This window comes from Stenella coeruleoalba (assembly GCF_951394435.1).
Source record: "Stenella coeruleoalba genome assembly, chromosome: 14".
NCBI lineage: Eukaryota > Metazoa > Chordata > Mammalia > Artiodactyla > Delphinidae > Stenella > Stenella coeruleoalba.
The window spans coordinates 62,678,304-62,689,282 of record NC_137160.1 but is presented as its reverse complement, the minus strand read 5'-3'; the positions used below and the strand labels follow the sequence as shown (position 1 = coordinate 62,689,282).

Here is a 10,979-nt window from a genome sequence, read left to right as displayed (position 1 = left end):
CATTGGTAGTTCAGCACTTGTTTATTCCAGCCCTTGCGGCCCATTTTGGGGGTGAGGGGAGAGCAGGCCACAGGAGCCCACGGGGACAGGGGTCTTGTACCCTCTGTGGCTACTGCCTGAGTATGCCAGGCCGGGCAGGGCAAGGACTTGGGGAGCCCCAGGATTCTGCCCATGATGCAGTCGGGGTGCTGTTCTGGAAAGGCTGGTTTCTGCTGCCCCAGAGAACTAAGAAGCAGGGGAGGCCCTGGTTTCTGGTGGGGTGTCACCTGGGGGCCCTGGTGGGGGCTGGACAGGAGGATCCTGGGGCTCTAGGGCCCCCATGCCATTGGGGTGCTCCACTCTCTCAAACAGGATGAGCATCTCACAGTGTGGGGTCTGCGGGAACAGGTCCACGGCCACAGCCTTAACTGGCCGGAACGGACTGCCCTTCACCCGGTTCGACGGGGCCCTGCAGAGGCTATATAGGAGGGAGTGCCATGGTCAACTGCGTGGGTACAGCAGGGTCTCCTGGGGTGAGGCCCCATCCACCCATGCCCCACACTCACTCCACAAAGTTGCCCATGGCTGCTCGGGGGTTGCAGGAGACATATAGGAGTCGCTTGAGGTTCTCAGCTCTGCGGACAGCCAGGATCACTTTGGAATCTGGGGAGGCACAGACCCCTCAAGGGAGAGTCCCCAATGGCTCCCCCTCAAGGAGCGGACAGGGGCCCGAGACCAGGCAGCCTAGTGGGCCACCCTCTGCCTCCCCACACCACCCCTCAGGTGGACACCACTCACGTAGACCGGCGCGGGGTGGGTCCAGGATGGCCATGAGCTGCTGGGATGCCAGTCTGCTCACCAGTGCAGGCACCAGGTCCTCGGCCCTCCCGCAATGGAACTCAACGTTGCTCAACTCTGGAGGTGACCGAGCAGCGGCCCTGCCATGAGGCCCGGGACACCCCCTAGAGATCTGCCCGGCCATGTCCAGAAGCCCCCAGAAGACACCTCAAGAAAACCCTTCCCTGCGGGGCAGCCCCAGGCATCGTGGGCGCACAATAGGTCCGCACGGTAGGGGCCCTTTCTGCCCCCACCCCGTGAGCCCTAGGAGCCACTGGGTGGGTCCCAGGTGCCCTGTGGAGGGACACACAGGGCCTGCCACCCACTGCGAGGCCCGCTGGCTCTCACCGTTGTCCAGGGCATTCACCCGGGCGTCCTCCACAGCCTCCTGGCACAGCTCGATCCCCACGACTCTCTTTACCTTCTGGAGCAAAAACAGGGCAGACTGATGGCACCCTTCCCCACCCCTGGATCTTCTGGGGGGCAGCGGAAGAGGACCTGGAACAGTCTGAGGTTATCTTAGGGGGGTCATGACAGGACGGGTGATGACACAAGGGTGGGGTGGGGGAGAGCATGCTCTTGACCGGGGTAGGAGGGCTCACCCGGGCCAGAGCCAGGCCGATGGTGCCGGTGCCGCAGCACACGTCCAGCACCGTGCTCCCTGCGTCCAGCTGGGCCCAGTCCTGGATGAGCGTGTAGAGCACCTCAGCTGCGGGGGTGTTCACCTGGGCGTGGGTTACACATCAGAGCAGCCTATCCGCTGCCCACCAGCCCCCCAGTGTCTGCATCCCCAGGCGCTTGTGCTCTTGATTGCCCCCCCACCCCGACTCCCTTCTCCACTTCTAACTGCCTGAGGGCCCTAGGGCCCCTCCGTCCACACCCTGTCTCCCGGCCCAAGAAAGCAACTCAATGCTACCCCCCACCCACCTCCTCGAAAGCTGGACCCATGGGACCCCTGCAACAGCTGATACCAGACCCCACCAGTGCCAGAGCCTGGTGTCGTGCCCACAAGCCACCCTCCCACAGGGTGGTCACCAGGGTCTAGCGAGTGGCCACGGTTAGTAGCCCTTCTTCCAGGTGGCCGACCTCACAGCCCTGGCAGCTCCCTGCCTGGATGCTCTCCCCTCTCTGCTGCACCAGCCCGGAGCCCAGGGATCTGGTCACCTGGAAGAAGGCGTGAGGGGAAATCCGGAAGGTCAGCCCCAGCAGGTCCTCGCGGATGCACTCGTCCCCGGCCACGTGCTCCAGAGGCAGGCCCTCTTGGCTGGGGGTCTTTCTGTGGGCGGGAAGGTGGGTCTATTGGTGTCACCAGTCCTCAGAGAAACCCGCCCAGCCCCACCTGGACTACCTACCGCTGTCCCTCCTCCACGAAGTAGAGGCAAGTCACCCCGCTGGTCTTGCCTGACCCCTCCATGAAGTGCTGTGCCAAAGAAGCCTTCAGCCCCTCCAGCTCCTCAGGGCTCAGATTCTGGAGCAGGCAGTAGAAAAAGCCCATGAGACTGTGTCGAAGTCTGCTCTGGCCCAGACACCCCTCCCCCAGCAAGCCACCCGCTTGAGACCTGCGGGTGGAAGTAGGCAATGGCCATGGCTTGGCCACGGCGGCTGATGCGCACGGTCAGCTGCTTCCAGTGACCCGAGTATGTCTCCGGGTCATACGCCGAGTAGGGAGTGGACCTGTGGGAGCCACAGATGGCCCTGAGTCCCTGACATCTGCCGACCAAGATAGGGTGAGCAGCGTCCCTGCTCTCTCCTCCAGCCACACCCACCAGACCCCCCAGATAGGACCCAAGTCTTCTGCTCCCAGACTGCCTCGGGATGTCCCGAAGCCACCAGCCCAGCCACGTGTCCTCACCGGATGAACTCCTGGAAAGCCTTCACCACCTGCTTGGTGGCCCCAGGGATATGCACGGTGTCGAAGGGGGCTGCCACAGCACACGTCCCGCCCTTGTACTTGCCAAGCCGGCAGCCGACTGTGTTGTCTTCCCCATCCACCCCAACACCAACAAGAAACTCACATTTGTTCCGATACTCGGTCTGCAAGGAGAGAAGGAAACAGAGATGCCCACCCTTACCCCAGCGGTCCAGCACTCGTGCACGGAGGGTGCACAGCAAAAGACAGCAATGACCAAGACCCTGGTTCCCCCGCAGGCCCTGGCAGCCCAGGGCAAAAGGCTGACAACTAACAAGCACTTGATGAGAACCATAAGCAGAAGCGCAGCAGAAAGAAACATGGAAGAGCCAGGAAAGAGGAGCTTCTGTGAGAGCAGAGGCCCTGACCTGCTGAGGTGATGGCCGGACCCCCTCCAGTGGGCAGCAGGCCTTGTTGTGTTTGTGCCTCTGTAAAAGCAGCCAAGGGAGCAGGGCGCGGTTGGTGCTCCCGATTTCCCTGCGGGGCAAAGGAGGGGCAGAGGTCAGGCTCCAATTGCCCAAGCACCTGGGCCCCTTTTGGGGACCTCACTGTCCCGACCGGTAACACAGGGTTTTTACTGGTTGGCTCCCCAAAGGGGTATCTGAGCAGGCTGAGCGCACAGGGAGCCGCCGATGGGCGCTCTGCCCAGGAGTGCCTGCACCCACACTCACTTGGCAAGCTTCTGCAGCACCTGCTCACACTCCAACCGCTTCCGTTCAAGCTGCTCCGCGTAGGGCATCGTCCAAAGAGGGGTCACCACATCAGCAATGCACGTGGCGGGGGTGGTAGGCGGCTCCCCTTGGTCCTCCCGCTGCCTCTTCCGGGCCAAGGGGTCAGCCTTGGGCCTGGCGAGGCGCACGCTGAGCGGCCGGCCCTTCCACAGGGCGCCGTGCAGCACACACAGGGCTTTGTCGCGCTCGGCGGCGCTGCGAAAGGTCACGAAGGCGCAGGGAGGCTGCCCGAACAGCTTCGTCTTGTGGGGCTGCAGCCCGAAGCGGCCCAGGAAGCGCCGGACGTCGCTAAAGCTGGCGTGGCGCGGCACGTTCTGAAGCTCCAGCTTGAAGATCTCCGAGGTGAAGAGGCCAGCCCGGATGTAGCCGTAGGGCCCCGGCTGAGCACCCGGTCCCGCGGCCCCGGCCCCCGTGGCCTGCTCCTCCCCCTGATGGGGGCCCGGGGCCGCGGGGCTGCCCGGCGCGGTGGGGCCGTCCTGGACGGGGCCCCCCACGCACGCCCGGCCCTGCGTGGAGACAGCAGACAGGCGGGCTGGCTGGGGCCCGCGCGCTCCGAGCCTCTCCCTCCCCGTCCCATGTCACCACCCGCCCCCGGCTCCGCCAGGGTCTCCCTTCACCGTACTTCGCCGTCGAGCTCGTCACCCATCGTCCGCTCCGTCCGCCTCCTCGTCCGCGGCCTGGCACACGGGCGGCGAGCGGAGAGCGGCTGCGACTCGGGGAGGCCGGCCCTGCTCCGGCCCGGGCAGGGGCGGGACTCGTACCCTCTGCGCTCAGGTCCGGGTCCCGGGCACGGGCTGCGTAGCCAGCCAGGCAGGGTCCCGCGCCCGCCGCTCCCCTCGCCTGCCGCTCTCTCGTCAGCCGGCGCGCGCAGCTGAGGCGGCGCGTCTCTATCGTCCCCGCTTCCTGCGACGTCATCGCCACGCGCCGCTAGGACCCCCAGCACTGTCCGCGAGCTCTAGGGGCGCGCGCGGCCGCGGACGGAAGTGCGCGCGAGGGCCGCCGGGAGTGCGCGCTCCCCGGCCTCCGGGCGGGCCGGGCATGCGCTGCGGGCGTTTTGGCGGGAAGCGCGGGGCGGGCTGGACAATGAGAGTGTCCGCCGCCTGAGCCAATAAAGCTGCGCTGGTTTTGAATCGCGGCGCGTTTCCCGCCGCCGGGGTCAGGGGTCGGGGTTCGGGTCGCGGGGCGGAGGGAAGAGAGGGCGGGCGGGAGGTGCCGGCGCCAGACGCGGAGGAAGGAGCTGCGACCAGTCGCCGAGAGGCCGCGGAGCCCGCGACGACCGAGCCAGCCGAGCCGCCGCCGCCGCCGCGCCCATGGCGGCCGCCAAGGTGGGCCGGGCTGGGCGGGCTGGGCCGGGGGCCGGACGGGCCGGGGCCGCTGCCGGCGGCCACGTGGGAGGCCCGTGCCGCCGCCAACCCCCGCCGGCCAGCGGGCTCAGGCGCGGGGCCGCGTGACCTTGGGGCGGCCGGGCCTCGCTCTCACTCCTGGCCGCCGGGCCGCGGGCAGGCGCAGGCCTCCCGCTCGATCCCCGAGGGCCCCGCACCGAGACGGCCCCCGCCCGCCCGCGGCCCGCGCAAAGCCCCATTCATCCGGTGCTGGTCCCCGAGCCGCCACCGGCCTCCGCTCCCGCGCGGCCCGGCGGGTGGCCTGTGGCGGCGGGGGCCCGGGGGTGGCCGTGCGGCCCGGTGCGATCCGGCCGAGGAGTCGGCGAAGGCCTGCGTTTCTGGGCAGAGCCCGGGAGCTAAGTCTGGGTGTCTTATCCTCCCGAGTTATGGATTGCCAAGCCACGTGCTCCGTGAGACAATCTAAAACATGATCCTTTGTGCTCTACAGTTAGTTCTTTGTACTGGATTAGAATTCTGTAGGTCTTGTGTGAATTCTTTTGAATTTTAAACGTAATTTTCCCAACCTAGGTATAACTGCCGGCAGAAATGTGAGTCCTGTATAAACGCTAGCAGATCCATCACAACTTTTTTTCCTCTTAAGCAAGAACACAGATTTTTCTCAACCAGTAAAAACTCAAAGGGTTGCTTTGTTTTAACGGTAGTGTTTCTTTCTAGGCCCTCTTTTCTCCATCATCGTGTCCTTAGTCTGTGCGTGGCAGTACCAGCATCTGCATCTTGCAGATGAGGAGCCTGGGGCAGTTTCTCCCCGGCACTGGGAGTTTCAGGGTTTAGGGAGACCAGTCAGTCTGTGCAGGTGTGGTTGTTGCATCTGGGGGAGGGTGTCGGAGTCCGGTGTCTCACTGCAGATCCCAGAGAAAAGCTTTGGGTTGAAAGGCTTTTTTAATCCCTTGCTTTGTGGTGAGGCCCTTCCCTAGTGGGGATGATGGCTGTGGCCACTGGTGAGCTCTGGCATGGCCAGTAGGGTCACATCTCCACCCTCCTCCACAGGACACGCACGAGGACCACGACACCTCCACCGAGAATGCCGACGAGTCCAACCATGACCCCCAGTTTGAACCAATAGTTTCTCTTCCTGAGCAAGAAATTAAAACGCTGGAAGAAGATGAAGAGGAGCTTTTTAAAATGTAAGTAAGTTGGTGTCTTTTCAGAAGTAGGCATTTTTAGTATAAGATAGTAACTGGATTTTACGGGTGTCAAGATCTTGGCTTGACCTTTAACCACACGGAGAGTTTTGTGATGGCTACTCCCATGTGGAAATCAAGGCTGTTGTTAGAATCAACTCATTCCTAGGTCCTGGGTGTCCCTGCTGCCCTGAGGCCAGTCCTGGGGAGGGCATGGGCACTCCCAGGTGTCATGTTACCACTGCTCTGTCCACAAGGGACATCTCCCCAAGACCCCTGTCCTTGCCACCCTTGCCTCTAAGACTCTCTCAGACCCCTGCCGCTGGTTGAGCATTGGGTCTTTACTATTATCTTTTTTCCTTAAATGTGGGGGTATTTTGAAGTTTATGAATTTCCAATTCAATACTTTTAGTATACAAAACAATGCCTGGAATTACAAATGAGAGTGGGCGGTACTATAGTCATTAAAGTTACTCTTTAAAAATCATACGTGATTCTTGGTGCTTTCAACAAGAAGCTACGGTGGCCGTGTCACTTTGAAGCAGTGGTCACAGAAGCCGTGCATCCAGATGCGTGCAACAAAGTGACGGCACCGCGCGGACACGCAGGATCGCAGGAGACGCTAATGTAGCTACAAGTTAGTGGAAATCAGGGGGAAGCAGACTCTCCACCCATTCAGATTCTGTCCAAGATGCCAGGTTATGGTTTGAGTGCTTTGCTGTGGGTCAGGGGAGGGAAGCAGAGGGGATCCCAGTACTGCGACTCCTCCCTCTAAGGCAGGGAGGCTGGAGAGACCAGCCCCTCCCCACCACTTCCAAGGGCCTGGGGAAGGAGAAGCTGTCTGCACCCCTTGAGTCTCAGGGGGTGCTGGGCGGCTCCATAAAGACACTGGTTTTCTGGGTCTCTGATCTGCATAGAAATGCTGCTACACTTCCTGGCATCCTGAGGGGGGTGGGGCCGTCATGATGGGCCTGGGGCTTCTTCTTGAGGATGCATCTCCCTTGACAGAGTTGAGTTCGGAGAGCAGAGTCTTCCACAGGAAAGGGACCGGCTGAGCTGGGGTCCTGTGGGGAAGCAAAGGGCAGGGCTGCTCTGGACAGGAAGGCAGGCTGTTGGGCCAGAGCCTGGCGGCCTGAGCAGAGGCCTGCAGTCCCGTCTTCCCAGCAGAGGGAAGGCTCCTCGGCTCCTGCCTACTTCCGTGCTGCCCTTGTGGCGCCGGGGACGCCAGGGAGCCCCCCGTCCCATGATTGCAGCCTTGCCCAGGACGTGGTGGGCTCTCTGAGAGGTCAGGTCTTCCTGTTGGAATACGTTGCAACTTCTAGGAATTTTTTTTCTTTTTTTATTGTGAAGTAAAAACCTGGAGTTTGTTGAGCCGCCTCACTCTTTTGTTGATATCTTGACTTGTGGTTCTGGGAGTAAAAAGAAAGGCAAGGGTGTCTCGTGATGCCGCGGGCGCAGGCTCATTTGTCCCCTTCCGTGCTTGCCTAACCCCTCGCTCAATGGCTTTCCTCAAAGGCGGGCCAAGCTGTTCCGGTTCGCTTCAGAGAACGACCTCCCGGAGTGGAAGGAGCGGGGCACCGGGGACGTCAAACTGCTGAAGCACAAGGAGAAGGGGACCATCCGCCTCCTCATGCGCAGGGACAAGACCCTCAAGATCTGCGCCAACCACTACAGTAGGTGGCCCCGGGCACAGTGTGGGGCGTCCAGGGAAAGCCACCTGCAGCTTGGCTGGCGAAGGGGTGACAGTAAGATTCCCCCTATTTCAGTCCCTTGGTTATTGGGCTGCTCTGGAGCCGCGAGTGTGTGTCTGGAAGCAAAAGTGTCCGGTGGGGCAGGGCCCCTCCTCTGGGCACACAGGTGACCCTGGCAAGAACCAGAGGGAGCAGCCCTGGAGGGTGATGTGGCCAGATGAGCAGGGAGGGCCCTCCTGGCGCCACAGTCCCCCTGGCCTTCACAGGCCAGACTCCATGTCCCTGCCCCATGGTCCTCCCACCCTGCCCAGGCCATTGGCTCTGGCCTGGTCCTTGTCTTCCAACCCAATTTGAGGTGTTTCCCCGGGGGTTTTCCCTGACCCCCTGCTTTTCCCAAAGCCAGGCCAGTCACTGGGTTGTTTGCTGTGAGCTGCAGGTGGGTCCCAGGCCTGGTGCCCTGTAGGAATGCAGGATCACTGGGTGTCTGTGGGCTGGGATGACGTTCTCGGTTTAGAATGTGACGTATTCCTGGGGCTGGGCATGTCCTGTATCTCAGGAGGCTTCTGCCAGGGCCGTGGGGTGAGCGTGGCTCTGGGGTGCTCCTGTTTCTTGGGGAGCTCGTCCCCCTTGAGTCTGTGCGAGGTCTGAGAAGATGGACAGCTATGCTTATTCCCGGCCGTGACTCAACCTTCTGTGACGTACGAGCAGGTCACGAGGCCCTCAGTGTCCACTTCTGGTGGCCTCGTTCCCCGTGGTGTCCCTGGACAGTGCAAGGCTGAGAGTGGTTGCCCTGGTCTGACCATGGCCTTCCTGGGTGATCACTCCACTTCCTGGCTTCTGCTCCTCTGCCGCTCCCCACTTTCTGTGGGCCAGGTCCCAGATGGAGTGGCCAAGCATGGACACAGCCATGTGGTGGGTGCCCTTCACTGGAAGGGCTGGGCGCACCAGGCCTTGTGGCCCATGTCTGCGCTGGGTCTGGGGGCTGCTCAGACAGGGACAGGGCCGTGGGGCTGGGTGTGAGCAACCATGGTGGCATTGGAGGCCTTGGCTGAGTTGAGATTGGAAACCCTCGCTGAGGTGTCCTCGTGGTCAGGGAATGGGCCACCCTGTTCCCAGATTCAGGGCGGTCCTGGTTTTAAGTGAACATAGGATGTTTTCAGAGGTTTGGGTAAAATCCAGACCCCACAGGACTTTGTCTGAGCCTGGTTGGCAAACCCCAAACCAGGCCTGTTTTGCCCCAATTCGGGCCTTCAGGGGTCAGGGTGGGTGGGCCAGCTTGACAGCTGCACCATCCTCATGGGGCTTCTCTCTCCAGTCACGCCAATGATGGAGCTGAAGCCGAACGCAGGCAGTGACCGTGCCTGGGTCTGGAATACCCACGCAGACTTCGCCGACGAGTGCCCCAAGCAGGAGTTGCTGGCCATCCGCTTCCTTAACGCCGAGAGTAAGCAGGCCTGGGCCAGCCTGCCGCTGCTTCTTAACGGTGTAGCGGTTTGGTTGCAGACGCCAGTGCTGTTGCTTTCCTGGGAGAGTTGACGGCAGCTGGGAAGCGTGTGGTGGGGACTGTTCCTGCCCTGCCTGATGGGCCCTCGGGGAAGGGATCTCGGTGCCCTCGAGGTCTTGCCCAGACTCTTGAGTCCATGACAGTGTGGTTCCTTTGCTGAGTTCACAGGGGCCTGTGCTGGCAGTCTGCCCAGGGCCGACCTGTTCTCTCACCATGGCCTGAGTGCCAGCAAGGGCAGTGCCCAGGCAGACCTCTCCCCTGCTGGGACATCTTTCCAGCTCGGGTTGTCAAAAGCAGCACCCAGTGGGCCCTGGGGGGTTGGTTGGGTGCTGGGGCTCAGCACCCCAGTAACTGAACATCCAGTGCTGAGTGGACCTCGCCTCTCCTCTGGGAATGGGGCCTGCAGGAGCAGAGAGCAGAGCGCCTGGCAGGAGCAAGGCTACCCTGCCCTGCCCAGATGGGTGCCAAGTCAGGCAGGGAGGTGGAGGGTTGGGGCAGCCTGGGATAGGCCTTATGAACCTTGGAGTTTCAGACCCACCAGGACACGTACTCCTCACTGCTCAGGGACCTTAAGGGGGTATCTTTTCTCACCTCTGCAGATGCACAGAAATTCAAAACGAAGTTTGAAGAATGCAGGAAAGAGATTGAAGAGAGAGAAAAGAAAGGTGCCAGATGCCCATGGGGTGGCGGGCGCCCAGGGGGGCTCTGCAGACTCACTCTGCACCTGACTGCAGCCCCAGGCGGGTGCTTTTTCTGTCTGCCACAGCAGCATTCCGGGAGGTTGTGACCACTTTGACCTGTTAAGGGCAATGCAGCCACCCCGGTACACGGGTGCTTTCTGAGGGGCAAGCCAGCCACTGGGGCCCCGTGCACGTGCTTTCTGGCCTGGCCTAGCAGCCAAGTCACGACGTCTCCTGGAGTCTCCCAGGGGCTGCAGGGGCTTGGAGAGGTCCTCGTGGTCACCTGCTTACTCAGGGCCCCATGCTGGTCGCCAAGCATCCTGAGTGGGGTCCCAGGCGTGAGCACGTGTTTACCTGGAGGCACACAGGGAAGTGGTCTGTCCGCTGCCACGGGGCTGGGCAGAGCGGTGATTCTTTCTTACTGCGTTCCTGTGTCTTGGCAGGATCTGGCAAAAATGATAGTGCCGAGAAAGTAGCTGAGAAGCTAGAAGCTCTTTCGGTGAAGGAGGGCAAGGAGCCTGAGAACGAGACCAAGGAGGTGGCTGAGGAGGAGCAATGAGTCGGCTCCCGTTGTGTTCTTTCTCCCTGTCTTTTCCCTTTTTCTTTTTTTAAATTTTGCCCTGCACCCTTCTTTTTGGTTTGTTTTTATTCTGTTTTGTTTTTACAAGGGACTTTATATAAAGAACTGACTTCCAACATTCAGGTTGTTTTTTTCTAAGTTTTTGCCGTAATGAAGACGACTTCAGAAAATCCATTACCCAGTCGTGAGAATGTACTGTGCTAACTTTCTTTTCCATAGTGGAAACACTTATTTATAGTCATCAAAATAGCAAATAAACAACACGTTTGAAACTTGCATGGAGGCAGGACCATGTGTGCGTCGGCCCCATCCTGGGACAGTGGGTTCCTGCCCCGTTGGCTGTCACACACGCTCTGCTGTGTGGCCTTTGGGCCGCGGTGCGTCTGAGCTGGTGCTGGTGGGGCAGGTGGCCTGGGGAAGCCAGTGCTGTCCTGGAGACCTAAACAGCCCTGCTTTGCCCCATGGCCAGGAGCAGGGAGGTTTTTTCCTGGCCTTTGGGGGAGAGAGGAAGCCCACCAGGTCCCCTTGGCTGCGGCACAAAGAG

The 10,979-nt window shown here is 61.3% G+C and overlaps 2 protein-coding genes across 3 annotated transcripts; one reads left to right on the top strand and one right to left on the bottom strand.

The window, feature by feature from the left end:
- Positions 1-20: 20 nt before the first annotated feature.
- Positions 21-4,360, bottom strand: TRMT2A (tRNA methyltransferase 2 homolog A). The gene is made up of 12 exons (XM_079942566.1): positions 4,079-4,360; positions 3,397-3,962; positions 3,094-3,202; positions 2,669-2,850; positions 2,376-2,490; positions 2,169-2,284; positions 1,981-2,092; positions 1,419-1,541; positions 1,165-1,240; positions 778-894; positions 546-642; positions 21-457 (listed from the first exon to the last, which is right to left on the bottom strand). The coding sequence occupies exons 1-12, from the start codon at positions 4,100-4,102 to the stop codon at positions 226-228; spliced, it is 1,869 nt and encodes a 622-aa protein (XP_079798692.1). The 5' UTR covers positions 4,103-4,360; the 3' UTR covers positions 21-225.
- A 269-nt stretch (positions 4,361-4,629) lies between these two features.
- Positions 4,630-10,711, top strand: RANBP1 (RAN binding protein 1). Of its 2 annotated transcripts, none has more exons than XM_079942568.1 (6): positions 4,630-4,781; positions 5,847-5,983; positions 7,496-7,653; positions 8,987-9,115; positions 9,775-9,840; positions 10,299-10,711. In XM_079942568.1, the coding sequence occupies exons 1-6, from the start codon at positions 4,767-4,769 to the stop codon at positions 10,412-10,414; spliced, it is 621 nt and encodes a 206-aa protein (XP_079798694.1). In that variant the 5' UTR covers positions 4,630-4,766; the 3' UTR covers positions 10,415-10,711. The 2 variants fall into 2 exon arrangements, with proteins under 2 accessions (XP_079798694.1, XP_079798693.1); XM_079942567.1 differs by lacking the exon at positions 4,630-4,781 and adding an exon at positions 4,840-5,248.
- Positions 10,712-10,979: the final 268 nt, after the last annotated feature.

Excerpts from the sequence above, each read along its gene's own strand:
- TRMT2A (XM_079942566.1), bottom strand. The coding sequence starts at position 4,102 with ATGGGTGACGAGCTCGACGGCGAA. Across the intron at positions 2,851-3,093 it reads TCCGGCCATCACCTCAGCAG|ACCGAGTATCGGAACAAATG; the intron begins GTCAGGGCCTCT and ends CTCTCCTTGCAG. Across the intron at positions 2,491-2,668 it reads GCTTTCCAGGAGTTCATCCG|GTCCACTCCCTACTCGGCGT; the intron begins GTGAGGACACGT and ends TGGCTCCCACAG.
- RANBP1 (XM_079942567.1), top strand. The coding sequence starts at position 5,225 with ATGGATTGCCAAGCCACGTGCTCC. Across the intron at positions 7,654-8,986 it reads GATCTGCGCCAACCACTACA|TCACGCCAATGATGGAGCTG; the intron begins GTAGGTGGCCCC and ends TTCTCTCTCCAG. Across the intron at positions 9,841-10,298 it reads TGAAGAGAGAGAAAAGAAAG|GATCTGGCAAAAATGATAGT; the intron begins GTGCCAGATGCC and ends GTGTCTTGGCAG.